This window comes from Salmo salar, chromosome 14, assembly GCF_965601325.2.
Source record: "Salmo salar chromosome 14, fSalSal1, whole genome shotgun sequence".
Taxonomy (NCBI): Eukaryota; Metazoa; Chordata; class Actinopteri; order Salmoniformes; family Salmonidae; genus Salmo; species Salmo salar.
This window is the reverse complement of record NC_138304.1, coordinates 60,642,235-60,668,623: the sequence shown is the minus strand read 5'-3', so window position 1 is coordinate 60,668,623 and position 26,389 is coordinate 60,642,235. Positions and strand designations below refer to the sequence as shown.

Sequence of the window (26,389 nt, the reverse complement as noted above, 5' to 3'; positions counted from 1 at the left end):
AAGTTAAAATGTGTTCATTCAGTATTGTTGTAATTGTGTGTGTGTGTGTATGTATGTGTGTATATATATATATATATATATATATATATTAATATATATATATATATATATATATATTATATATATATATATATATATATATATTATATATATATATATATATAATCTTTTCCCCAAAAATTTTTCAATCGTCCGATTGATCGGTATCGGCTTTTTTTGGTCCTCCAATAATCGGTATAGGCGCTGAAAAATCAGAATCGGTCGACCTCTACTGCGTAACATTTCATTATGTTTCAGCGTGAAAAGTTCTCAAGGGCACACAAATCCAAAATAATGTAGGCCTATGCCATTGCAAAATCGAATGCTTCTAACTGAATTTTAACCTCATCTGAGAGTCACGTTATAGGCCTACTGTCCTTAACGTATACTTGTTGGATGGATTGGCTGTGCATTAGTGTCTAATGGTAGGCTAGCTGTCTAGTGTCCCGTGTGGCTCAGTTGGTAGAGCATGGTGTTTGCAACGCCAGGGTTGTGGGCCATTACGGGGGGAAAAATGATTTACAATTTTTTTATGAAATGTATGCATTCACTACTGTAAGTCGCTCTGGATAAGAGCGTCTGCTAAATGACTAAAATGTAATGTAAATGTAATTATAGAACCTGTTGGAGAAGTCAGTGGAGTGGGAGACCCATCAGGAGTATGCCCTGGCCATGATAATTATTATTATTATTATTATTATTATTATTATAGAACCTGTTGGAGAAGTCAGTGGAGTGGGAGACCCATCAGGAGTATGCCCTGGCCATGATAATTATTATTATTATTATTATTATTATTATTATAGAACCTGTTGGAGAAGTCAGTGGAGAGGGAGACCCATCAGGAGTATGCCCTGGCCATGATACAGTGCAAGGTTCTGAAGCAGCTGGAGAATCTGGACCAGCAGAAGTATGATGACGAGGACATCACTGAAGACCTGAAGTTCCTGCTGGAGAGTCTAGGGGAGAGCGTTCAGGACCTCAGGTTTGTGACCTCTAACCCAGTTAACACCCTGACAGACTGATACGGTCAACATCGCTCTATATTAAGGGTGTGTTCGGAAATTCAATCTGGAGTGCCGGAGTGCTCTGGGCGTTCGTAAATTTGTAAAATAGGGTTGATTCGAGCGTTCTGACCTCACAACGGCAGTCAAGCACCCAAGCTAACTGGCTAACGTTGGCTAGCTTGCTAGCTACTTCCAGACACAAATGAGAGAACACCTCACTGTGATCATTTTACTCGCCCCAGCAGAGCTGGTTATCCAGAGCGTTGGTGACTGTAACTGTGCTGCTGTCAACAATTTCATTACACTTTTTTGCCAATGCTAACTGACACCAACAGGTGTTGAACGTTCGTAAATTCGTCAGTTATTCTGCGCTCTGGCACACTCAGACGAGAGTGCTCTGAAATCGGAGTAGATAGCCAGAGTAAATTTATGCACTAAGACTCTGTCAGACTGTGACAGTCCTTCAACAAAGTACTGCTGCTAATTTGTTTACTTCACTTGTTTTATAAGCTTGTTCCCCTCTCTCTGTCTCCCCCTCTCTCTGTCTCCCCCTCTCTCTCTCTGTCTGTCTGTCTGCCTTTGTCTGTATCTCTCTCCCTCCCTCCCTCCCTCTCTCTGTCTCTGTCTCTCTGTCTCTCTCTCTCTCTCTGTCTCTCTCTCTTTGTCTCTCTCTCTTTGTCTCCCTCCTTCTGTCTCTCTCCCTGTCTCCCTCCCTCTCTCTCTGTCTCTCTCTCCCTCTCAGTTCGTTTGATGAATACAGTTCGGAGCTGAAGTCCGGTCGCCTGGAGTGGAGCCCGGTCCACAAGTCAGAGAAGTTCTGGCGTGAGAATGCCGTCCGCCTCAACGAGAAGAACTACGAACTCCTCAAGTAAGACACCTAGTGTTCACTAGGTTTGGGCGGGATACAAATGTTCATATCATCATACCAGCCTTCTCTCACCCCGGGATTTTTTATATTACCAGCTTAGTACACAAGGCGGCGCCAAAAAAGCCCACTTGGGCGTTTATTACCGGAATGCTAACAAAATTAGCACAAGTAATAACGAATTTCCATGGAGGCTGCTAGCTAAATATGCTAATAAGCGCAAACGAAAATAAACTAATTGCAAAGACAGGCTATTCAGCTCATAAAGTTATACATAGGTAATGTTATTTTTGGTGAATTTGGAAATTTTCAAACAAATGTGAACGAGAGACATTGTGCAAATGAACAACGTTTGACAGCAGCATGTCTACACACTGTGTCTTTGTGGAGTCGCTACGGCAACGGGCCTGCCTGCTCTGCAGGAAGAGGGGGGAGGAGCTGAAAGGCTGAGAACAAATTCAAGGAAATGAAGATAGCAGTGGCAGCTGTACAGATAACTGATCCAAAGGGCTTTGACTTCTCAAACACGGCAGAAAGCTAACACAATATGATGCCCCATCACCTTCTAAGCAGCAAGTTAAAATTAGGGGTTGTGTTAACGCAGAACTACACATACTTTGCACCCCTACAGATTTGTGTGGTGCATGATGGCCCTGATTAGTGGATATGTTGTTTTAAGGTATTTTAGATGGATTTCTAACAACCATATAGGCTAAAAAGTTACACATGTCAAAATGGAGGGCCCCTCAGGGTTGTGTACTTAGTCCCCTCCTGTACTCCCTGTTAACCCAAGACTGCGTGGCCAAACACCACTCCAACACCATCATTAAGTTTGCTGATGACACAACCGTGGTAGGCCTGATCACCGACAACGATGAGACAGCCTATAGGGAGGAGGTCAGAGAACTGGCAGTGTGGTGCCAGGACAACAACCTCTCCCTCAAGACAAAGGAGGTGATCGTGGAGTACAGGAAAAGGCGGGCCGAACAGGCCTGCATTAACATCAAAGGGCTGTAGTGGAGCAGGCTGAGAGTTTCAAGTTCCTTGGTGTCCACATCACCAACAAACTATCAAGGTCCAAACATACCAAGACAGTTGTGAAGAGGGCATGACAAAACCTTTTCACCCTCAGGAGACTGACCAAATTTGGCATAGGTCCACAGATCCTCAAAAAGTTCTACAGCTGCACCATCGAGAGCATCCTGACCGGTTGCATCACTGCCTGGTATGGCAACTGCTCGGCAGTTTCCCATTAGTTCATGCAGCTACTCTTCCTGGGTTCCAGCAAAATTAAGGCAGTTTATACAATTTTAAAAACATTACAATACATTCAGACTGTGTGCCCTTAGGCCCCTACTCCACCACTACCACATATATACAGTACAAAATCTGTGTGTGTGTGTGTGTGTGTGTGTGTGTGTGTGTGTGTGTGTGTGTGTGTGTGTGTGTGTGTGTGTGTGTGTGTGTGTGTGTGTGTGTGTTTGTGCGCCTAAGTTTGTGTTGCTTCACAGTCCCCGCTGTTCCATAAGGTGTTTTTTTAATCTGTTTTTAAATCTGATTCTACTGCTGCATCAGGTACTTGATGTGGAATAGAGTTCCATTTAGTCATGGCTCTATGTAGTACTGTGTGCCTCCCATAGTCTGTTATGGACTTAGGGACTGTGAAGAGACCTCTGGTGGCATGTCTTGTGGGGTATGCATGGGTGTCCGAGCTGTGTGCCAGTAGTTTTGACAGACAGATTGGTGCATTCAACATGTCAATACCTCTCATAAATACAAGCAGTGATGAAGTCAATCTCTCCTCTACATTCAGCCAGGAGAGATTGACATGCATATTATTAATATTAGCTCTCTGTGTACATCCAAAGGCCAGCCGTGCTGCCCTGTTCTGAACCAATTGTAATTTTACTAAGTCCTTTTTTGTGGCACCTGTCCACACGACTGAACAGTAGTCAAGCTGTGACAAAACTAGGACCTGTAGGACCTGCCTTGTTGATAGTGTTGTTAAGAAGGCAGAAACTAGGGCTTGTAGGACCTGCCTTGTTGATAGTGTTGTTAAGAAGGTAGAAACTAGGGCATGTAGGACCTGCCTTGTTGATAGTGCTGTTAAGAAGGTAGAAACTAGGGCCTGTAGGACCTGCCTTGTTGATAGTGTTGTTTAGAAGGTAGAAACTTGGGCCTGTAGGACCTGCCTTGTTGATAGTGTTGTTAAGAAGGCAGAGCAGTGCTTTATTATGGACAGACTTCTCCCGATCCTAGCTACTGTTGTATCAATATGTTTTCACCATGACAGTTTACAATCCAGGGTAACTCCAGGACGTTTAGTCACCTCAAATTGCTCAATTTCCACATGATTTATTACAAGATTTAGTTGAGGTTTAGGGTTTAGTGAATGATTTGTCCCAAATACAATGCTTTTAGTTTTTGAAATATTTAGGACTAACTTATTCCTTGCCACCCACTCCGAAACTAACTGCAGCTCTTTCTTAAGTGTTGCAGTCATTTCAGTCGCTGTAGTAGCTGACATGTATAGCATTGAGTCATCCACATACATAGAAACTCTGGCAATTCATTAGTAAAGATTGAAAAAAGTAATGGGCCTAGACAGCTACCCTGGGGAATTCCTGTTTCGACCTGGATTATGTTGGAGAGGCTTCCATTAACCTCTATGGGCTAGGTGGGACGCTTGTCACCAAAACCCAGAAGACAGCTAAATGCAGCACTCACCTTTGATGATCTTCATCAGATGACAACCCTAGGACATTATGTTATACAATACATGCATGTTTTGTTCAATCAAGTTCATATTTATATCAAAAACCAGCTTTTTACATTAGCATGTGACGTTCAGAACTAGCATACCCCCCGCAAACTTCCGGGGAATTCGCTAACATTTTACTAAATTACTCACGATAAACGTTCACAAAAAGCATAACAATTATTTTAAGAATTATAGATACAGACCTCCTCTATGCACTCGATATGTCCAATTTTAAAATAGCTTTTTGGTGAAAGCACATTTTGCAATATTCTAAGTACATAGCCCAGGCATCACGGGCTCGCTATTTAGACACCCGGCAAGTTTAGCACTCACCATAATCATATTTACTATTATAAAAGTTTGATTACCTTTTGTTGTCTTCGTCAGAATGCACACCCAGGACTGCTACTTCAATAACAAATGTTGGTTTGGTCCAAAATAATCCATCGTTATATCCGAATAGCGGCGTTTTGTTCATGCGTTCCAGACACTATCCGAAATAGTAAAGAAGTGTCGCGCGCATGGCGCAATTCGTGACAATAAAATTCTAAATATTCCATTACCGTACTTCGAAGCATGTCAACCGCTGTTTAAAATCAATTTTTACGACATTTTTCTCGTAGAAAAGCGATAATATTCCGACAGGGAATCTCCTTTTCGGCAAACAGAGGAAAAAATCGCAAAGGCGGGGGCGGTCGGGGTCACGCGCATAAGCCCAGTGTCCCTTGATCGGCCACTTGAGAAAGGCGATAATGTGTTTCAGCCTGGGGCTGGAATGACGACATTCTGTTTTTTCCCGGGCTCTGAGCGCCTATGGACGACGTGGGAAGTGTCACGTTAGAGCAGAGATCCTTAGTAAATGATAGAGATGGAAAAGAAGTTCAAGAAATGGTCAGACAGGCCACTTCCTGTAAAGGAATCTCTCAGGTTTTGACCTGCCATTTGAGTTCTGTTATACTCACAGACACCATTCAAACAGTTTTAGAAAATGTAGGGTGTTTTCTATCCATATGTAATAAGTATATGCATATTCTAGTTACTGGGTAGGAGTGGTAACCAGATTAAATCGGGTATGTTTTTTATCCAGCCGTGTCAATACTGCCCCCTAGCCCTAACAGGTTAAAGAACACCCTCTGTGTTCTGTTAGACAGGTAACTCTTTATCCACAATGTAGCAGTTATATATCGATCTATACAATGTAATGTATTCTATTCAGCAGCACTGTGAGCTGACAGTAACGGCTCCGGAACAGCTGGCAGGGACAGCTGGCAATAATGTAGCTGATATTAGGGTTAGTTGTTAGTGTGATGAGGTATCTGATGTTAGGGTTAGTTGTTAGTGTGATGAGGTATCTGATGTTAGGGTTAGTTGTTAGTGTGATGAGGTATATGATGTTAGTTGTTAGTGTGATGAGGTATCTGATATTAGGGTTAGTTGTTAGTGTGATGAGGTATCTGATGTTAGTTGTTAGTGTGATGAGGTATCTGATGTTAGGGATAGTTGTAGTGTGATGAGGTATCTGATGTTAAGGTTAGTGTGATGAGGTATCTGATATTAGGGTTAGTTGTTAGTGTGATGAGGTATCTGATGTTAGTTGTTATTGTGATAAGGGATCTGATGTTTGGGTTAGTAGTTAGTGGGATAAAGTACAGTTGTCGGAAGTCGGAAGTTTACATACACCTTCGCCAAATACATTTAAACTCAGTTTTTCACAATTCCTGACATTTAATCCTAGTAAAAAATCCCTGTCTGAGGTCAGTTAGGATCACCACTTTATTTTAAGAATGTGTAATGTCATAATAATAGTAGAGAGAAGGATTTATTTCAGCTTTTATTTCTTTAATCACATTCCCAGTGGGTCAGAAGTGTACATACACACAATTAGTATTTGGTAGTATTGCCTTTAAATTGTTTAACTTGGGTCAAACATTTCGAGTAGCCTTCCACAAGCTTCCCACAATATGTTGGGTGAATTTTGGCCCATTTCTCCTGACAGAGCTGGTGTAACTGAGTCAGGTTTGACGGCCTCCTTGCTCGCACACTCTTTTTCAGTTCTACCCACAAATTTTCTATAGGATTGAGGTCAGGGCTTTGTGATGGCCACTCCAATACCTTGACTTTGTTGTCCTTAAGCCATTTTGCCACAACGTTGGAAGTATGCTTGGGATCATTGTCCATTTGGAAGACCCATTTGCGACCAAGCTTTAACTTCCTGACTGATGTCTTGAGATGTTGCTTCAATATATCCACATAATTTTCCTCCCTCAAGATGCCATCTATTTTGTGAGTGCACCAGTCCCTCCTGCAGCAAAGCACCTAGACAACATGATGCTGCCACCCCCATGCTTCACGGTTGGGATGGTATTCTTCGGCTTGCAAGCCTCCCCCTTTTTCCTCCAAACATAACAATGGTCATTATGGCCAAACAGTTCTATTTTTGTTTCATCAGACCAGAGGACATTTCTCCAAAAAGTACGATCTTTGTCCCCATGTACAGTTGCAAACCGTAGTCTGGCTTTTATTATGGCTGTTTTGGAGCAGTGTCTTCTTCCTTCCTGAGCGGCCTTTCAGGTTATGTCGATATAGGACTTGTTTTACTGTGGATATAGATACTTTTGTACCTGTTTCCTCCAGCATCTTCACAAGGTCCTTTGCTGCTGTTCTGGGATTATATTTGCACTTTTCACACCAAATTAAGTTAATCTCTAGGAGACAGAATGTGTCTCCTTCCTGAGCAGTATGATGGATGCGTGGTCCCATGGTGTTTATACTTGCATACTATTTTGTACAGATTAACGTGGTACCTTCAGCCATTTGGACATTGCTCCCAAGGATGAACCAGACTTGTGGAGGTCTACAATTTTTTTGAGGTCTTGGCTGATTTATTTTGATTTTCCCATGATGTCAAGCAAAGAGGCGCTGAGTTTGAAGGTAGGCATTGAAATACATCCACAGGTACACCGCCAATTGACTCAAATTATGTCAATTAACCTATCAGAATCTTCTAAAGCCATGACATCATTTCCTGGAATTTTACAAGCTGTTTAAAGGCACAGTCAATTTAGTGTATGTAAACTTCTGACCCACTGGAATTGTGATACAGTGAATTATAAGTGAAATAATCTGTCTGTAAACAATTGCTGGAAAAATTACTTGTGTCATGCACAAAGTAGATGTCCTAACCGACTTGCGAAAACTATAGTTTGTTAACAAGAAATTTGTGGAGTGGTTGAAAAAAGAGTTTTAATGACTCCAACCTAAGTGTATGTAAACGACGCCAGGACAGCGGAGTCAATCACCACCTTCCGGAGACACCTGAAACCCCACCTCTTTAAGGAATACCTAGGATAGGATAAAGTAATCCTTCTAACCCCCCCTCCCCCCCCCCCTTAAAAGATTTAGATGCACTATTGTAAAGTGGTTGTTCCACTGGATATCATAAGGTGAATGCACCAATTTGTAAGTCGCTCTGGATAAGAGCGTCTGCTAAATGACTTAAATGTAATGTAAATGTAAATGTAGACTTCAGACTTCAACTGTATCTGATGTTAGTTGTTAGTGTGAGGTATCTGATATTATGGTTAGTTAGTGTAATAAGGTATCTGATGTTAGTGTGATAAGGTATCTGATGTTAGATGTTAGTGTGATGAGGTATCTGATGTTAGTGTGATGAGGTATCTGATGTTAGGGTTAGTTGTTAGTGTGATGAGGTATCTGATGTTAGGGTTAGTTGTTAGTGTGATGAGGTATCTGATGTTAGGGTTAGTTGTTAGTGTGATGAGGTATCTGATGTTAGGGTTAGTTGTTAGTGTGATGAGGTATCTGATTTTATGGTTAGTTGTTAGTGTGATGAGGTATCTGATATTAGGGTTAGTTGTTAGTGTGATGTATCTGATGTTAGTTGTTAGTGTGATGAGGTATCTGATGTTAGTTGTTAGTGTGATGAGGTATCTGATGTTAAGGTTAGTGTGATGAGGTATCTGATGTTAAGGTTAGTGTGATAAGGTATGTTAGTTATTGGTGTGATAAGGTATCAGATTTTAGTTTTTTGTTGTTGTTGTCATCAGTTTAAATGGATTTCCCTCCAGGGTCCATAGATTTGGGAAAATATATGTTGTGTTTTTTGCCCCTAATTTGAGGAACAATCTGCTGAGTTCAGTGCAATTAGATGTGCTGGTGTCACTCAGGCGTTTCAGTTATTGATTAAGGACCTCTATGTAGTTGAATGTGATTGCTTTTGTTACATATGTTTATTTTGTTATTGTGTGCTGAATTATATTGTTTTATACACATGTATGTTTTATTATTCTGTTAGTGTAACGTATACAGGGCTCTCTTGTAAAATACATTTTTAATCTCAATGTGACTCCCTGTTTAAATAAAGGTTAAATAAGGTAATCTAAAAGTATGTGGACACGCCTTCAAATTAGTGGATTTGGCTATTTCAGCTACATCCGTTGCTGACAGGTGTATAGAATAGAGCACACAGCCATGCAATCTCCATAGACAAACATTGGAAGTAGAATGGCCTTACTGAAGACTTAGTGACTTTCAACGTGGCACTGTCATAGGATTCCGAAGTCAGTTCGTCAAATTTCTGCCCTGCTAGACCTTCCCCGGTCAACTGTAAGTGCTGTTATTGTGAAGTGGAAACGTCTAGGAGCAACAACAGCACAGCCGGCCTCCCGAGAGGCGCAGCATTCTAAGGCACTGCATCGCAGTGCTAGAGGCATCACTACAGATCCAGGTTTGATCCCAGGCTATGTTGCAGCCGGCTGTGACTGGGAGACCCATGGCCCAGCGTCGAATGGGTTGGGGAGGGTTTGGCAGGCTGGGATGTCCTTGTCCCATCGTGCTCAAGCTACTCCTTGTGGCTGGCCGGGCGTATTCACGTTGATTTTAGCCGCCAGATGTATGGTGTTTCCTCCGACACATTGGTGCGGCTGGCTTCCGGGTTAAGCGAGCAGTGTGTCAAGATGCAGTGCGGCTTGGCAGGGTCGTGTTTCGGAGGACGCATGGCTCTCGACCTTTGCCTCTCCCGAGTCTGTGCGGGAGTTGCAGCGATGGGACAAGACTGTAACTACTAATTGGATATAAAGGGTAAAAAGTCAAAGAAAATGTAACACAACGGCTCAGCCTCAGTTGTAACACTCACTACCGAGTTCCAAACTGCCTCTGGAAGCAACGTCAGCACAATAACTGTTCGTTGGCAGTTTCATGAAATGTGTTTCAATGGCTGAGCAACCGCACACAAGCCTAGGATCACCATGTGCAATGCCAAGCGTCGGCTGGCGTGGTGTAAAGCTCACCGCCATTGGACTCTGGAGCAGTGAAAAGGCGTTCTCTGGAGTAGTGAAAAGGCGTTCTCTGGAGTGATGAATCACGCTTCACCATCTGGCACTGACGGACTGGCTTTGGTGGATGCCAGGAGACCGCTACCTGCCCAAATGCATAGGGCCAACTGTAAAGTTAGGTGGTGGAGGAATAATGGTCTGGGGCTGTTTTTCATGGTTTAGGCCCCTTATTTCCAATGAAGGGAAATCTTAATGCTATAGCATACAATGACATTCTAGACGATTCTGCACTTCCAACTTTGTGGCAACAGTTTGGGGAAGTCCTTTTCCTGTTTCAGAATGACAATGCCCCCGTGCACAACGCGAGATCCATACAGACATGGTTTGTTGATCGGTGTGTAAGAATTTGTCTGGCTTGCACACCTTTGGGATGAATTGGAACGTCGACTGCAAGCCAGGCCTAATTCACACACACTATAAGTGCCCAGCCTCACTAATGCTTTTGTGGCTGAATGGAAGCAAATCCCCACAGCAATGTTCCAACATCTAGTAGAAATCTTTCCCAGAACAGTAGAGGCTGTTATAGCAGCAAAGGGGGAACAACTCCATATTAATGCCCATGATTTTGGAATGAGATGTTGGATCAGCAGTTGTCCACATACTTTTGGTCATGTAGTGTATGTTGGTGGTTCTCTCTCCTCAGGATCCTAACTCGTCTGTTGGAGGTATCTGATGTTAGGGTTAGTTATGTGTTATGTTCTCCCTCCTCAGGATCCTAACTCGTCTGTTGGAGGTATCTGATGTTAGGGTTAGTTATGTGTTATTTGTTCTCTCTCCTCAGGATCCTAACTCGTCTGTTGGAGGTATCTGATGTTAGGGTTAGTTATGTGTTATTTGTTCTCCCTCCTCAGGATCCTAACTCGTCTGTTGGAGGTATCTGATGTTAGTTATGTGTTATTTGTTCTCTCTCCTCAGGATCCTAACTCATCTGTTGGAGGTATCTGATGTTAGTTATGTGTTATATGTTCTCCCTCCTCAGGATCCTAACTCGTCTGTTGGAGGTATCTGATGACCCTCAGGTTATTGCTGTAGCTGCTCATGATGTTGGAGAATACGTCAGACACTACCCTCGGGGGAAACGGTGAGAACACATAGACTATACACCAGTGTTATTATCGGATCGTAACCATATCCTATTGTAGTGTTTACCAACTCCAGTCCTCCAGTAGCCCCGGACAAGCACACCCGATTCAACTAGCCAACTAATCATACAGCCCTCGATGAGTTGAGTCAGAGCTTCAACAAAACTGTGTGCTGTTGGGGGATCTACCCCTCTACCTACCAATAATAACATGCTGTTGGGGGCACTACCCCTCTACCTACCAATAATAACATGCTGTTGGGGGAACTACCCCACTACCTACCAATAATAACATGCTGTTGGTGGAACTACCCCTCTACCTACCAATAATAACATGCTGTTGGGGGCACTACCCCTCTACCTACCAATAATAACATGCTGTTGGGGGAACTACCCCTCTACCTACCAATAATAACATGCTGTTGGTGGAACTACCCCTCTACCTACCAATAATAACATGCTGTTGGGGGCGCTACCCCTCTACCTACCAATAATAACATGCTGTTGGGGGCGCTACCCCTCTACCTACCAATAATAACGTGCTGTTGGGGGCGCTACCCCTCTACCTACCAATAATAACATGCTGTTGGGGGCTCTACCCCTCTACCTACCAATAATAACATGCTGTTGGGGGCTCTACCCCTCTACCTACCAATAATAACATGCTGTTGGGGGCACTGGAGGACTGGAGTTGGGTATAAAAAAAAATACTACCTTCCTGGCCACCTCCCTCCACTACCTCCCTGGCCTCCTCAACCTCCTCCATCCACTACCTCCCTGGCGTCCTCCCTCCACTACCTCCCGCCCTGGTCTCCTCCCTCCACCTCCTCCCTCCACTACCGCCCTGGTCTCCCCTCCACTACCGCCCTGGTCTCCTCCCTCCACTACTTCCCTGTCCTCCTCCACCTCCTCCCTCCACTACCTCTCTACCTCCCTGTCCTCCTCCCTCCACTACCTCCCTGGCCTCCTCCCTCCACTACCTCCCTGTCCCCCCTCCACTACCTCTCTACCTCCCTGGCCTCCTCCCTCCACTACCTCTCTACCTCCCTGGCCTCCTCCCTCCACTACCTCTCTACCTCCCTGGCCTCCTCCCTCCACTACCACTCTACCTCCCTGGCCTACTCCCTCCACTACCTCTCTACCTCCCTGGCCTCCTTCCTCCACTACCTCCCTGGCCTCCTCCCTCCACTACCTCCCTGGCCTCCTCCCTCCACTACCTCTCTACCTCCCTGGCCTCCTCCTCCCTCCATCCTGCCCTATGTACTGTGCATTCAGAAAGTATTCACCCCCCTTGACTTTTTCAACAACAAACAATTACGTTACAGACCTTTTTTTTTATTGATTAAATGTAATTTTTTCCTCTTCAATTTACACAATACCCCATAATGACAAAGGGTCAACAGGTTTAGAAATGTAGCTCTGGTGCATCCTGTTTCCATTGATCATCCTTGATGTTGGGAGTCCACCTGTGGTCAATTCAATTGATTAGACATGATTTGGAAAGGCACACACTGTCTATATAAGGGCCCACAGTTGACAGAGCATGTCAGAGCAAAAATCAAGCCATGAGGTGGAAGGAATTGTCCATTGAGCTCCGAGACAGGATTGTGTCGAGGCACCGATCTGGGGAAGGGTACCAAAAAATGTCAGCAGCATTGAAGCTCCCCGAGAACACAGTGGCCTCCATCATTCTTAAATGGAAGAAGTTTAGAACCACCAAGACTCTTCCTAGAGCTGGCCGCCCGGTCAAGCTGAGCAATCGGGGGAGAAGCACTCCACCAATCAGGCCTCTATTGTAGAGTGGCCAGACGGAAGCCACTCCTCAGTAAAAGGCACATGACAGCCCACTTGGAGTTTGCCAAAAGGCACCCAAAGGACTCAGACCATGAGAAGATTCCACAAGATTCAGACCACAACACCACAAGATTCTCTGGTCTGAGGAAATCAAGATTGAACTCTTTGGCCTGAATGCCAAGCATCCTTTCTGGAGGAAACCTGGCACCATCCCTAAAGTGAAGCATGGTGGTCGCAGCATCATGCTGTGGGGATGTTTTTAAGCGGCAGGGACTGGGAGACTAGAGACTGTAATCGCTGCCAAAGGTGCTTCAACAAAGTACTGAGTAAAGGGTCTGAATACTTATGTAAATGTGATATTTCAGTATTTTCTTTGTAATACATTTGAAAAGAATAAGCCTGTAACAAATTGTGGAAAAAGTCAAGGGGTCTGAATACGAATGCACTGCAATTAGACCACTCTAACACAGCTCTTCATCTCTCTCCCACCGATTTAATATGAATGGATAAGCTGTTTGCATCTGTTCTGTTCTTCACCAGAAAGGTTCTCATTTCCTAAGGTATTAAATGGTTACCTCTGCCTATATTGTCTGTCTGTGGGTCTAACCAGTGTTTATCTCTGTGTCAGGGTGATCGAGCAGCTTGGAGGTAAACAGCTGGTGATGAACCACATGCACCATGAAGATCAGCTGGTCCGCTACAACGCCCTGCTGGCCGTGCAGAAACTCATGGTCCACAACTGGTACGTACTACTGCTAGGTACTAGTTTAAACTCATGGTCCACAACTGGTACGTACTACTACTAGGTACTAGTTTAAACTCACGGTCCACAACTGGTATGTACTACTACTATACTACTGCTGGATACTAGTTTAAACTCACTGTCCACAACTGGTACGTACTACTACTATACTACTGCTGGATACTAGTTTAAACTCATGGTCCACAACCGGTACGTACTACTACTGCCAGGTGCTAGTTTAAACTCATGGTCCACAACTGGTACGTACTACTACTACTACTGCTGCTGCTGCTACTACTGCTAGTGCTGCTACTACTAATACTACTAATACTGCTGCTACTAATACTACTACTGCTACTACTGCTAGTGCTGCTACTACTAATACTACTAATACTGCTGCTACTAATACTACTACTGCTGCTGCTACTACTGCTAGTGCTGCTACTACTACTACTAATAATAATAATAATAATAATAATACTACTACTGCTGCTACTAATACTACTGCTGCTACTACTACTGCTGCTACTAATACTACTGCTACTAATACTACTACTGCTACTGCTGCTACTATTAACTACTGCTACTACTAGTACTACTGCTGCTATTACTACTGCTATTACTACTGCTGCTGCTATTACTACTGCTACTATTACTACTGCTGCTACTACTACTACTGCTACTATTACTACTGCTGCTACTGCTACTACTATTACTACTGTTGCCATTGCTGCTGCTGCTAATGCTACTACTACTACTACTAGTAATACTAATACTGCTGCTGCTACTACTACTACTACTACTACTAGTAATACTAATACTACTACTGCTGCTGCTTCTGCTACTACTACTACTAGTAATACTAATACTGCTGCTACTACTACTACTACTACTAGTAATACTAATACTACTGCTGCTGCTACTACTAGTACTTACTAGTATTTTACTAACCACTAACCCCCACACACACACACATCAAGGTTTGTTGGTTGTGTACACAGTTTAGCAGTTGTTATAGTGAGTGTAGTGAAATTAGTATGTTACTAGCTCCTAAAAATACAGTGAAATGTCAAACAGGTACACATCTGTTTTTCCATGAAGTACTCTGTTATTAAATGCGTTCCCATGGGCTAATAGCAGTCAGGCCAAATTCGATGTTTCATCAAAACAACATATACGTGTTTGTGAGTCTCACCTTTCAATAGAATATAACCCAAAATGTTCAGACGCTACAGACAGAAGTTTGCAGATCGGCAGTACCAACTTCAGACGCGTCCCGTGACGCTTGTGGGGGTCTTATAGAAATACGGAGAACACCATCGTGTTTTTGAGAGCCTAATCGTTCCAGAGACGGTTCATATTAGTTTTGAGAACTGAGTATGCATAAACAACATTGTATTTACTCCACAATACTAACCTAAATGACAGAGTTAAAAGAAGGAAGCCTCTACAGAATAAAAATATTCCAAAACACGCATCCTGTTTGCAATAAGTAAAACTGAAAAAAAAATTGACTTTATGTCCTGAATACAAAGCATTGTTTGGGGAAAATCCAACACAACACAAACAGTGAGTAGCAGAAGTGTAAAAACAAAGGGGGGCCATTGCAAATAGTCCGGGTGGCCATTTGATTAATTGTTTAGCATTCTTATGGCTTGGGAGAGCCTTTTGGACCTAGACTTGGCGCTCCGGTACCACATCAAATTAAATTATATTAGTTACATGCGCCGAATACAACAGGTGTAGACCTTACAGTGAAATGCTTACTTACGAGCCCCTAACCAACAATGCAGTTGAAAGAAATACGGATAAGAGTAAGAAAAGTAACAAGTAATTAAAGAGCAGCAGTAAAATAACAATAGCGAGACTATATACAAGGGGGTACTGGTACAGAGTCAATGTGTGGGGGCATCGGTTAGTTGAGGTAATATGTACATGTAGGTAGAGTTATTAAAGTGACTATGCATAGATGATAACAGCAGAGAGTAGCAGTGGCGTACAACGGGGGGGGGGCAATGCAAAGAGTCTGGGTAGCCATTTAATTAGGTGTTCAGGAGTCTTATGGCTTGGGGGTAGAAGCTGTTCAGAAGCCTCTTGGGCCTAGACTTGGCCCTCCGGTACCGCTTGCCATGCAGTAGCAGAGAGGACAGTCTATGACTAGGGTAGCTTTGAAAATGAGTCTTTGAAAATGTTTAGGGCCTTCCTCTGATACCGACTGGTATAGAGGTCCTGGATGGCAGGCAGCCTGGCCCCGGTGATGTACTGGGCCGTTCGCTCTACCCTCTGTAGTGCCTTGCGATCGGAGGCCGAGAAGTTGCCATACCTGGCAGTGATACAACCAGTCAGGATGCTCTCGATGGTGCAGCTGTAGAACCTTTTGAGGATCTGAGGACCCATGCCAAATCTTTTTTGTTTCCTGAGGGGGGATAGGTTTTGTCGTGCCCTCTTCACGACTGTCTTGGTGTGCTTGGACCATGTTAGTTTGTTGGTGATGTGGACACCAAGGAATTTGAAGCTCTCCACTACAGCCCCGTTGATGAGAATGGGGGCGTGCTCGGTCCTCCTTTTCCTGTAGTCCACAATCATCTCCTTTGTCTTGATCACTTTGAGGGAAAGGTTGTCCTGGCACCACACGGCCAGGTCTCTGACCTCCTCCCTATAGGTTGTCTTGTTATTGTCGGTGATCAGGCCTACCACTGTTGTGCCATTGGCAAACTTAATGTTGGTGTTGGAGTCGTGCCTGGCCATGCAGTCATGAGTGAACAGGGAGTACAGGAGGGGCCTGAGCACTCACCCCTGAGGGACCCCTGTGTTGAGGATCATATTCACTCAGGGGGTTGAATACTTATCTAATGAAGATATACTTGTTTTGTTTTACTTATCTAATGAAGATATACTTGTTTTGTTTTTAATATATATATATATATATATAATTATTTTTTTATTTTTTTATTTTTTTTTAACAAATGTCTGAAATGTTCTTCCACTTTGACAGAGTATTTTGTGTAGATCGTTGACCAAGAAAATTGAAATCCATTTAATCACACCTTGTAACACAACCAAATGTGTAAAAAGTCTAGGGGTGTGAATACTGTCTGCACTGTAACTAAAAGGCATTGTACAGTAGTATAAATATTAGAATGAGTTATGTTGAGAATCCAGTATTTAAATACACAGTACAAACCCACAGTAGTGGGTTGATATGGTTCTGCTGGTGGTTTTATTAGGGTGTATTGGTTGATATGAGGCTTCAGTGTGGTAGTGGGTTGATATGGTTCTGCTGCTGGTTTTATTAGGGTGTATTGGTTGATATGAGGCTTCAGTGTGGTAGTGGGTTGATGTGAGGCTTCAGTGTGGTAGTGGGTTGATATGTCTCTGCTGCTAGTTTTATTAGGGTGTATTGGTTGATATGAGGCTTCAGTGTGGTAGTGGGTTGATGTGAGGCTTCAGTGTGGTAGTGGATTGATATGGCTCTGCTGCTGAAACAGAGATGCTCGTAGTAGAGAATTATGAATGTCTTTAGGAATGTTTCAGAACTCAAAGTATAGACATCCTCTGTGTCAGTCAGGTCTTCAGGTTTAATATTCTCTTCCTTTGTCTGTTAGTGGTCTGAAGTCTGAAGGAGAAGCCTCAGCGTCTCTAGGCTGCTGCTTTGTCTGATTGACTGAATGGCTATTGACTCACTCTGTACAGACTTCTGTCTGCCTCATAGGAAACGTGGTCTTCTACACAATACTGCGGGGGAGGAGAGGGAGGGGAGAGCAAGGCGGTGGAGGAGAGGGAAGAGGGAGGAGTGGGAAGAGGGGGGAGGCGAAGAGGGAAGTGGGGGAGGAGGAGATGGTAGACAGGAGAGGGGGGAGGAGAGGGAATATGGGGGAGGAGACAGGGGGGGAGGAGACAGGGGAGGGGAGAGCGAGGAGGAGGAGGAGGAGGAGAGGGGGGAGAAGGAGAGGGCAGGAATAGGAGGCTGCCACTTCATTCATCCATTCCATTTACTGATTGTACACCTGGTTTCCCAGATCTAAATTAGTTTCTGATTTCAACAGAAATAACAAAAACCAGTAGTCAGTTGTTCATCCTTGGTCTGTCTGTACAGTGCATTCGGAAAGGATTCAGACCCCTTCACTTTTTCCACATTTTGTTACGTTACAGCCTCATTCTAAAATGGATTAAATGAAATGCTTTCCTCAATCTACGCACAATGCCTCATAATGACGAAGCGAAAACAGGTTTTTAGAAATGTTTGCAAATGTATTGAAAATAAAGAAACAGATACCTTATTTACATAAGTATTCAGACAATTTGCTATGAGACTCGAAATTGAGCTCAGGTGCATCCTGTTTCCATTGATCATCCTTGAGATGTTTCTACAACTTGATTGGAGTCCACCTGTGGTAAATTCAATTGATTGGACATGATTTGGAAAGGCACACATCTGTCTATATAAGGTCCCACAGTTGACAGGGCATGTCAGAGCAGAAACCAAGCCATGAGGTCGAAGGAATTGTCCGTAGAGCTCCGAGACAGGATTGTGTCGAGGCACAGATCTGGGGAAGGGTACCAAAAAATGTCAGCAGCATTGAAGGTCCCCGAGAACACAGTGGCCTCCATCATTCTTAAATGGAAGAAGAATGGCTCCAAGACTCTTCTTAGAGCTGGCCACCCGGCCAAACTGAGTAATCGGGGGAGAAGGGCCTTGGTCAGGGAGGTGCCCAAGAACCCATTGGTCACTCTGACATCTCCAAAGTTCCTCTGTGGAGATGGTTGTCCTTCTGGAAGGTTTTCCCATCTCTGCAGTGTAGTCCAAGGATCAGGCCTTTATGGTAGAGTGGCCAGACGGAAACCACTCCTCAGTAAAAGGCACATGACAGCCCGCTTGGAATTTGCCAAAAGCCACCTAAAGGACTCTCAGACCATGAGAAACAACTTTCTCTGGTCTGATGAAACCAAGATTGAACTCTTTTGCCTGAATGCCAAGCGTCCCTTCTGGAGGAAACCTGGCAGCATCCCTACGGTGAAGCGTGGTGGTGGCAGCATCATGCTGTGCGGATGTTTTTCAGTGGCAAGGACTGGGAGACTAGTCAGGATCGAGGAAAGATGAATGGAGCAAAGTACACAGAGATCCTTGATTAAAAACCTGCTCCAGAGAGCTCAGGACCTCAGACTGGGGGCGATGGTTTACCTTTCAACAGGACAACGACCTTAAGCACACAGCCAAGACAACACAGGAGTGGCATCGGGACAGGTCTCTGAATGTCCTTGAGTGGCCCAGCCAGAGCCTCGACTTGAACCCGATCGAACATCTCTGGAGAGACCTGAAAATAGCTGAGCAGCAACGCTCCCCATCCAACAACACACAGCGTGAGAGGATCTGCAGAGAAGAATGGGAGAAACTCCCCAAATACAGGTGTGCCAAGCTTGTAGCGTCATATCCAAGAAGACTCAAGGCTGTAATCGCTGCCAAATGTGCTTCAACAAAGTACTGAGTAAAGGGTCTGAATACTTTATGTTAATGTAATATTTCAGTTTTGCAAACATTTCTAAAAACCTGTTTTTGCTTTGTCATTATGGGGTATTGTGTGTAGATTGATGAGGAAAAAACGATTTAATCAATTTTAGAATAAGGCTGTAACGTAACAGAAGGTGGAAAAAGTCAAGGGGTCTGAATACTTTCCAAATGCACTGTATCTGTATACATACTGTACTGTGGATGGCTCCTACATCACCTCTCTCTCTCTCTCTCTCTCTCTCTCTCACACGCTCTCTCTGTGTGGTTTGTCATGTTCTCTCTGTGTGGTTTGTCATGTTCTCTCCTTCCTGGTAAAGCCTCAATGCTTTCATGACAACTAACATGCTGACCAGACCGCTCGCACGTCTGCCATCACGTGCATGTTGATTTCATCTACCCACACCAGATGCGATCAGGACACGCAGGTTGAAATATCAAAACGAACTCTGAACCAACTATATTAATTTGGGGACAGGTTGAAAAGCACTGAACATGTATGTCGATTTAGCTAGCTAGCTTGCTGTTGCTAGCTAATTTGTCCTGGGGTATTAACATTGGGTTGTTATTTTACCTGAAATGCACAAGGTCCTCTACTCCGACAATTAATCCACAGATAAAAGGGTAATCTGAGTTAGTTTCTAGTAATCTCTCCTTCTTTGGAATTTATATGGCGGTTGGCAACCAGCTTTAAAGTGCATTACCACCACAACTGGACTGGAGTGTGGACCTCAGTTTGTCTTTCAATCACCTACGTGGGGATATGCTCCTAAAAACCAATGAGGAGATGGGAGAGGTGGGACTTGCAGCGTATCAAGTGTCACAATTAGAACCAAGTTTTATTTTAGCGCCTGGCTACAATGATTGAATAACATGTATGTGTACGTTTATTTTGCAACGCTCGCACACGCAATGCAGTGTGGTCACCATGTAAGGACAGGACTATGGTTGGTAAATTCTGGGAACTTTCAAATGTTTTATTTTTTTAATTTATTAACTAGTCAAGTCAGTTTACATTTACAATGACAGCTTACCAAAAGGCAAAAGGCCTCCTGCGGGGACGGGGGATTAAAAATACATTTAATAAAAATATAGGACAAAACACACATCACGACAAGAGACAACACTAAACTAAACTAAACTAAAATGGCGCCGGAAGAAATGGCAGCAGTTTTACGGGCGTCTAACCAATTGTGCTGTTATGTGTTTTTTTTTTTTCGCATTATTTGTAACTTATTTTGTACATAATGTTTCTGCCACTGTATTTTATGGAAACAAGAGCTTCTGGATATCAGGACAGCGATCACTCACCTCGGATTAGACAAAGATTTTTTTCTACAACAAGCAGGATGCACAGGATGTACTTCAGACACCTGACAAGGCCGACATCCCCTTCATTGGCAGGAGAAAGAAACGCAGGTACAGAGGACACAGAGCAGGGTGCCTCGTAAGGATCCGGAGAAGGCGAGTGGGAAAGCTGCCGTTACCGTCAATATTACTCGCCAACGTGCAATCATTGGACAATAAATTAGACGAGGTACCGTCACGAATATCCTACCAACGGGACATCAAAAACTGTAATATCTTATGTTTCATGGAATCCTGGCTGAAGGATGACATGGATATTCAGCTGCAGGATATACGCTGCACCGGCTAGATCGAACAGCACACTCTGTTAAGATGAGGGGGAGCGGGCTGTGCATATTTGTAAACAACAGCTGGTGCACCAAATCTAAGAAAGTCTCTAGAATTTGCTCGCCTGATTCGAGTATCTTATGATAAACTGTAGACCACACTATTTGCCAAGAGAGTTTTCATCTATACTTTTCATGGCTGTTTATTTACCACCACAGACGGATGCTGGCACTAAGATCGCACTCAGTCAGCTGTATAAGGAAATAAGCAAACAGGAAACCACTCACCCAGAGGTGACGCTCCTAGTGGCCGGAGACTTTAATGTAGGGAAACTTAAATCAGTTTTACCTAATTTATATCAACATGTTAAATGTGCAACCAGAGGGAAAATAATTCTAGATCACCTGTACTCCACACACAGAGACGCGTACAAAGCTCTCCCTCGCCCTCCATTTGGCAAATCTGACCACAACTCTATCCTCCTGATTCCTGCTTACAAGCAAAAATTAAAGCAGGAAGCACCAGTGACTCGGTCTATAAAAAAGTAGTCAGATGAAGCAGATGCTAAACTACAGGACTGTTTTTCTATCACAGACTGGAACATGTTCCGGGATTCTTCCGATTGCATTGAGTACATCACATCAGTCACTGGCTTTATCAATAAGTGCATCGAGGACGTCGTCCCCACAGTGACTGTACGTACATACCCCAACCAGAAGCCATGGATTACAGGCAACATTCGCACTGAGCTAAAGGGTAGAGCTGCCGCTTTCAAGGTGCCGGACTCTAACCCGGAAGCTTATAAGAAATCCTGCTTTGCTCTGTGACGAACCATCAAACAGGCAAAGCTCCAATACAGAGCTAAGATTGAATCATACTACACCGGCTCCGACGCTCGTCTTATGTGGCAGGGCTTGCAAACAATTACAGACTACAAAGGGAAGCACAGCCGCGAGCTGCCCAGTGACATGAGCCTACCAGATGCGCTAAATCACTTCTATGCTCGCTTCGAGGCAAGCTTGAGAGCATCAGCTGTTTCGGACGACTGTGTGATCACGCTCTCCGTAGCCAACGTGAGTAAGACCTTTAAACAGGTCAACATTCACAAGGCTGCGGGGCCAGACGGATTACCAGGATGTGTGCTCCGGGCATGTGCTGACCAACTGGCAGGTGTCTTCACTGATATTTTCAACATGTCCCTGATTGAGTCTGTAATACCAACATGCTTCAAGCAGACCACCATAGTCCCTGTGCCCAAGAACACAAAGGCAACCTGCCTAAATGACTACAGACCCGTAGCACTCACGTCCGTAGCCATAAAGTGCTTTGAAAGGCTGGTAATGGCTCACATCAACACCATTATCCCAGGAACCCTAGACCCACTCCAATTTGCATACCGCCCAAACAGATCCACAGATGATGCAATCTCTATTGCACTCCACACTGCCCTTTCCCACCTGGACAAAAGGAACACCTATGTGAGAATGCTATTCATTGACTACAGCTCAACGTTCAACACCATAGGACCCTCAAAGCTCATCACTAAGCTAAGGAACCTGGGACTAAACACCTCCCTCTGCAACTGGATCCTGGACTTCCTGACGGGCCGCCCCCAGGTGGTGAGGGTAGGTAGCAACACATCTGCCACGCTGATCCTCAACACTGGAGCTCCCCAGGGGTGCATGCTCAGTCCCCTCCTATACTCCCTGTTCACCCATGACTGCATGGCCAGGCACGAGTCTAACACCATCATTAAGTTTACAGACGACACAACAGTGGTAGGCCTGATCACCGACAACGACGAGACAACCTATTAGAGGTCGACCGATTTATGATTTTTCAGTGCCGATACCGGTACTGATTTTTGGAGGGCCAAAAAAGGCTGATACCGATTAATCGGACGATTCTTTATATATATATATATATATATATATATATATTATATATATATATTTTATTTATTTTTATTTATTTTATTTCACCTTTATTTAACCAGGTAGGCAAGTTGAGAACAAGTTATCATTTACAATTGCGACCTGGCCAAGATAAAGCAAAGCAGTTCGACAACATACAAAAACACAGAGTTACACATGGAGTAAAACAACATACAATCAATGATGCAGTAGAAGAAAAAAAATAAGACTATATACAATGTGAGCAAATGATGTGAGATAAGGGAGGTAAAGGCAAAAAAATGCCATGGTGGCAAAGTAAATAAAGTATAGCAAGAAAAACACTGGAATGGTAGATTTGTAGTTTGAAGAAAGTTCAAAGATAAAATATAAATAATATGGTGCAAAGGAGCAAAATAAATAAAATAAATAAATACAGTAGGGGAAGAGGTAGTAGTTTGGGCTAAATTATAGATGGGCTATGTACAGGTGCAGTGATCTGTGAGCTGCTCTGACAGCTGGTGCTTAAAGCTAGTGAAGGAGATAAGTGTTTCCAGTTTCAGAGATTTTTGTAGTTCGTTCCAGTCATTGGCAGCAGAGAACTGGAAGGAGAGACGACCAAAGGAGGAGTTGGCTTTAGGGATGACCAGAGAGATATACCTGCTGGAGCGCGTGCTACAGGTGGGTGCTGCTATGGTGACCAGTGAGCGGAGATAAGGGGGGACTTTACCTAGCAGAGTCTTGTAGATGACCTGGAGCCAATGTGTTTGGCGACGATTATGAAGCGAAGGCCAGCCAACGAGAGCGTACAGGTCGCAGTGGTGGGTAGTATATGGGGCTTTGGTGACAAAACGGATGGCACTGTGATAGACTGCATCCAGCTTGTTGAGTAGGGTATTGGAAGCTATTTTGTAAATGACATCGCCGAAGTCGAGGATTGGTAGGATGGTCAGTTTTACGAGGGTATGTTTGGCAGCATGAGTGAAGGATGCTTTGTTGCGAAATAGGAAGCCAATTCGAGATTTCACTTTGGATTGGAGATGATTGATGTGAGTCTGGAAGGAGAGTTTACACTCTAACCAGACACCTAGGTATTTGTAGTTGTCCACAAATTCTAAGTTCGAACCGTCCAGAGAAGTGATGCTGGACAGGCGGGCAGGTGCAGGCAGCGATCGGTTGAAGAGCATGCATTTAGTTTTACTTGTGTTTAGGAGCAGTTGGAGACCACGGAAGGAGAGTTGAATGGCATTGAAGCTCGTCTGGAGGGTTGTTAACACAGTGTCCAAAGAAGGGCCAGAAGTGTACAGAATGGTGTCGTCTGCGTAGAGGTGGATCAGAGATTCACCAGCAGCAAGAGCGACATCATTTATGTATACAGAGAAAAGAGTTGGCCCAAGAATTGAACCCTGTGGTACCCCCATAGAGACTGCCAGAGGCAGTATATAATGCCATATATAATGACAATTACAACAATACTGAATGAACACTTATTTTAACTTAATATAATACATCAATAAAATCAATTTAGCCTCAAATAAATAATGAAACATGTTCAATTTGGTTTAAATAATGCAAAACAAAGTGTTGGAGAAGAAAGTAAAAGTGCAATATGTGCCATGTAAGAAAGCTAATGTTTAAGTGCCTTGCTCAGAACATGGGAACATATGAAAGCTGGTGGTTCCTTTTAACATGAGTCTTCAATATTCCCAGGTAAGAAGTTTTAGGTTGTAGTTATTATAGGAATTATAGGACTATTTCTCTCTATACGATTTGTATTTCATATACCTTTGACTATTGGATGTTCTTATAGGCACTTTAGTATTGCCAGTGTAACAGTATAGCTTCCGTCCCTCTCCTCGCTCCTACCTGGGCTCAAACCAGGAACACATCGACAACAGCCACCCTCGAAGCAGCATTACCCATGCAGAGGAAGGGAAACAACTACTCCAAGTCTCAGAGCGAGTGACGTTTGAAACGCTATTAGCGTGCACCCGGCTAACTAGCTAGCCATTTCACATCGGTTACACCAGCCTAATCTTGGGAGTTGACAGGCTTGAAGGGGTGGGTATAATTTGTGGAACGTTCCAACAGAAATATGTTCCAAAAAACGTAAAGTAAAAGGTTGCCAACCAACAATGCATACAAAGTAGCAACGCATACAAACCTAGCTAACTAGCTGCCGAATAGGCATCAACTCACCACGTAGCTTATTCTTAATGTTTGTCCATAGGCAAACAGACATGTGAGGAGAGACATTTTTTGGAATAAACGTGATGAGTGAAAAACGCAATGAAATAGACCACTCCCTACCCGGTATCTTATTCTGCCGCTATACAACTTTGTATGCGTTGTTTTTTGGAAACCTAGTTATTTACGAAGTTTTGGAATAGATTCCTGTTGGAACGTTCCACAAATTATACCCACCCAGGTTGAAGTCATAAACAGCGCAATGCTTGAAGCACAGCGAAGGGCTGTTTGAATGAATGCTTACGAGCCTGCTGCTGCCTACCACCGCTCAGTCAGACTGCTCTATCAAATCATAGACTTAATTATAATATAATAAACACACACAAATACGAGCCTTAGGTCATTAATATGGTCGAATCCGGAAACTATAATCTCGAAAACAAAAGTTTTTTTCTTTCAGTGACATACGGAACCGTTCCGTATTTTATCTAACGGGTGGCTAAGTCTAAATATTCCTGTTAGGCATTGATGTTTATGGTTAGGTACATTGGTGCAACGACAGTACTTTTTTTGCAAATGCGCTTGTTAAATCAACACCCGTTTGTCGAAGTAGGCTGTGATTCAATGAAAATTAACAGGCACCGCATCGATTATATGCAACGCAGGACACGTTAGATAAACTAGTAATATCATCAACCATGTGTAGTTAACTAGTGATTATGTTAAGATTGATAGTTTTTTTATAAGTCTAATGCTAGCTAGCAACTTACCTTTGCTTCTTGCTGCCCTCGCGTAACAAGTAGTCAGCCTGTTAATCCTTGTGGAGTGCAATGTAAGGCAGGTAGTTAGAGCGTTGGACTGGTAACCGAAGGTTGCAAAAACGAATCCCCCCTGAACAAGGCAGTTAACCTGTTAGGGCTACCCCCCCACTTCTCTTAATTTCCGCCTAAAGACATACCCAAATCTAACTGTCTGTAGCTCAGGCCCAGTAGCAAGGATATGCATTTTCTTGGTTTCATTTGAAAGGAAACACTCTGAAGTTTGTGGAAATGTGAATTGAATGTAGGAGAATATAACACAATAGATCTGGTAGAAGAAAATACAAGGAAACAAACATACGTTTTCTGGTTTCTATTGTTGTTGCACCATCTTTCAACTGAAAAGGAACAGCCAAACATTCAGATAGGATGCTGGGGATAATTTCTATGCAGAATGTAAGAGGGCAACAGTATCTGAGAAAAGTTTCATAAACATATCTTCAGGAATGAGCGAGCTACATGACATTGAGCATGAAGTCATCCAGGTGTCCCACACAAATGTACCCAAATGTACCCAAGTGGCCAAATTGGTACAGTGATACATTTTGATGTAAAAACTATATACAAAATACAAAAATTATATTCTAACACACCACTCAAATAAAGTACCAAAAAAATACAAATATAAAATGTTGAAAAATTTTAATTACAAGGGTAACCATTTACATACATTAAATGTACAGTATTGTGAGGACCCTCAGTCCACTA

The 26,389-nt window shown here is 43.4% G+C and overlaps 1 protein-coding gene across 6 annotated transcripts in view; it reads left to right on the top strand.

Moving 5' to 3' along the window:
• Window positions 1-26,389, top strand: part of vath (Vacuolar proton pump subunit H) — a 101,634-nt gene that overhangs the window by 66,564 nt on the left and 8,681 nt on the right. For 5 of the 6 annotated variants that reach the window (NM_001140003.1, XM_045693604.2, XM_045693601.2 and 2 more), the window contains 4 exons: window positions 846-1,024; window positions 1,789-1,914; window positions 11,006-11,107; window positions 13,530-13,643. In NM_001140003.1, coding sequence (NP_001133475.1) covers window positions 846-1,024; window positions 1,789-1,914; window positions 11,006-11,107; window positions 13,530-13,643 — 521 coding nt within the window. Of the gene's footprint in view, window positions 1-845; window positions 1,025-1,788; window positions 1,915-10,669; window positions 10,761-11,005; window positions 11,108-13,529; window positions 13,644-26,389 lie in introns of those variants that run through there. The other variant, XM_045693605.2, reaches the window with a different exon arrangement.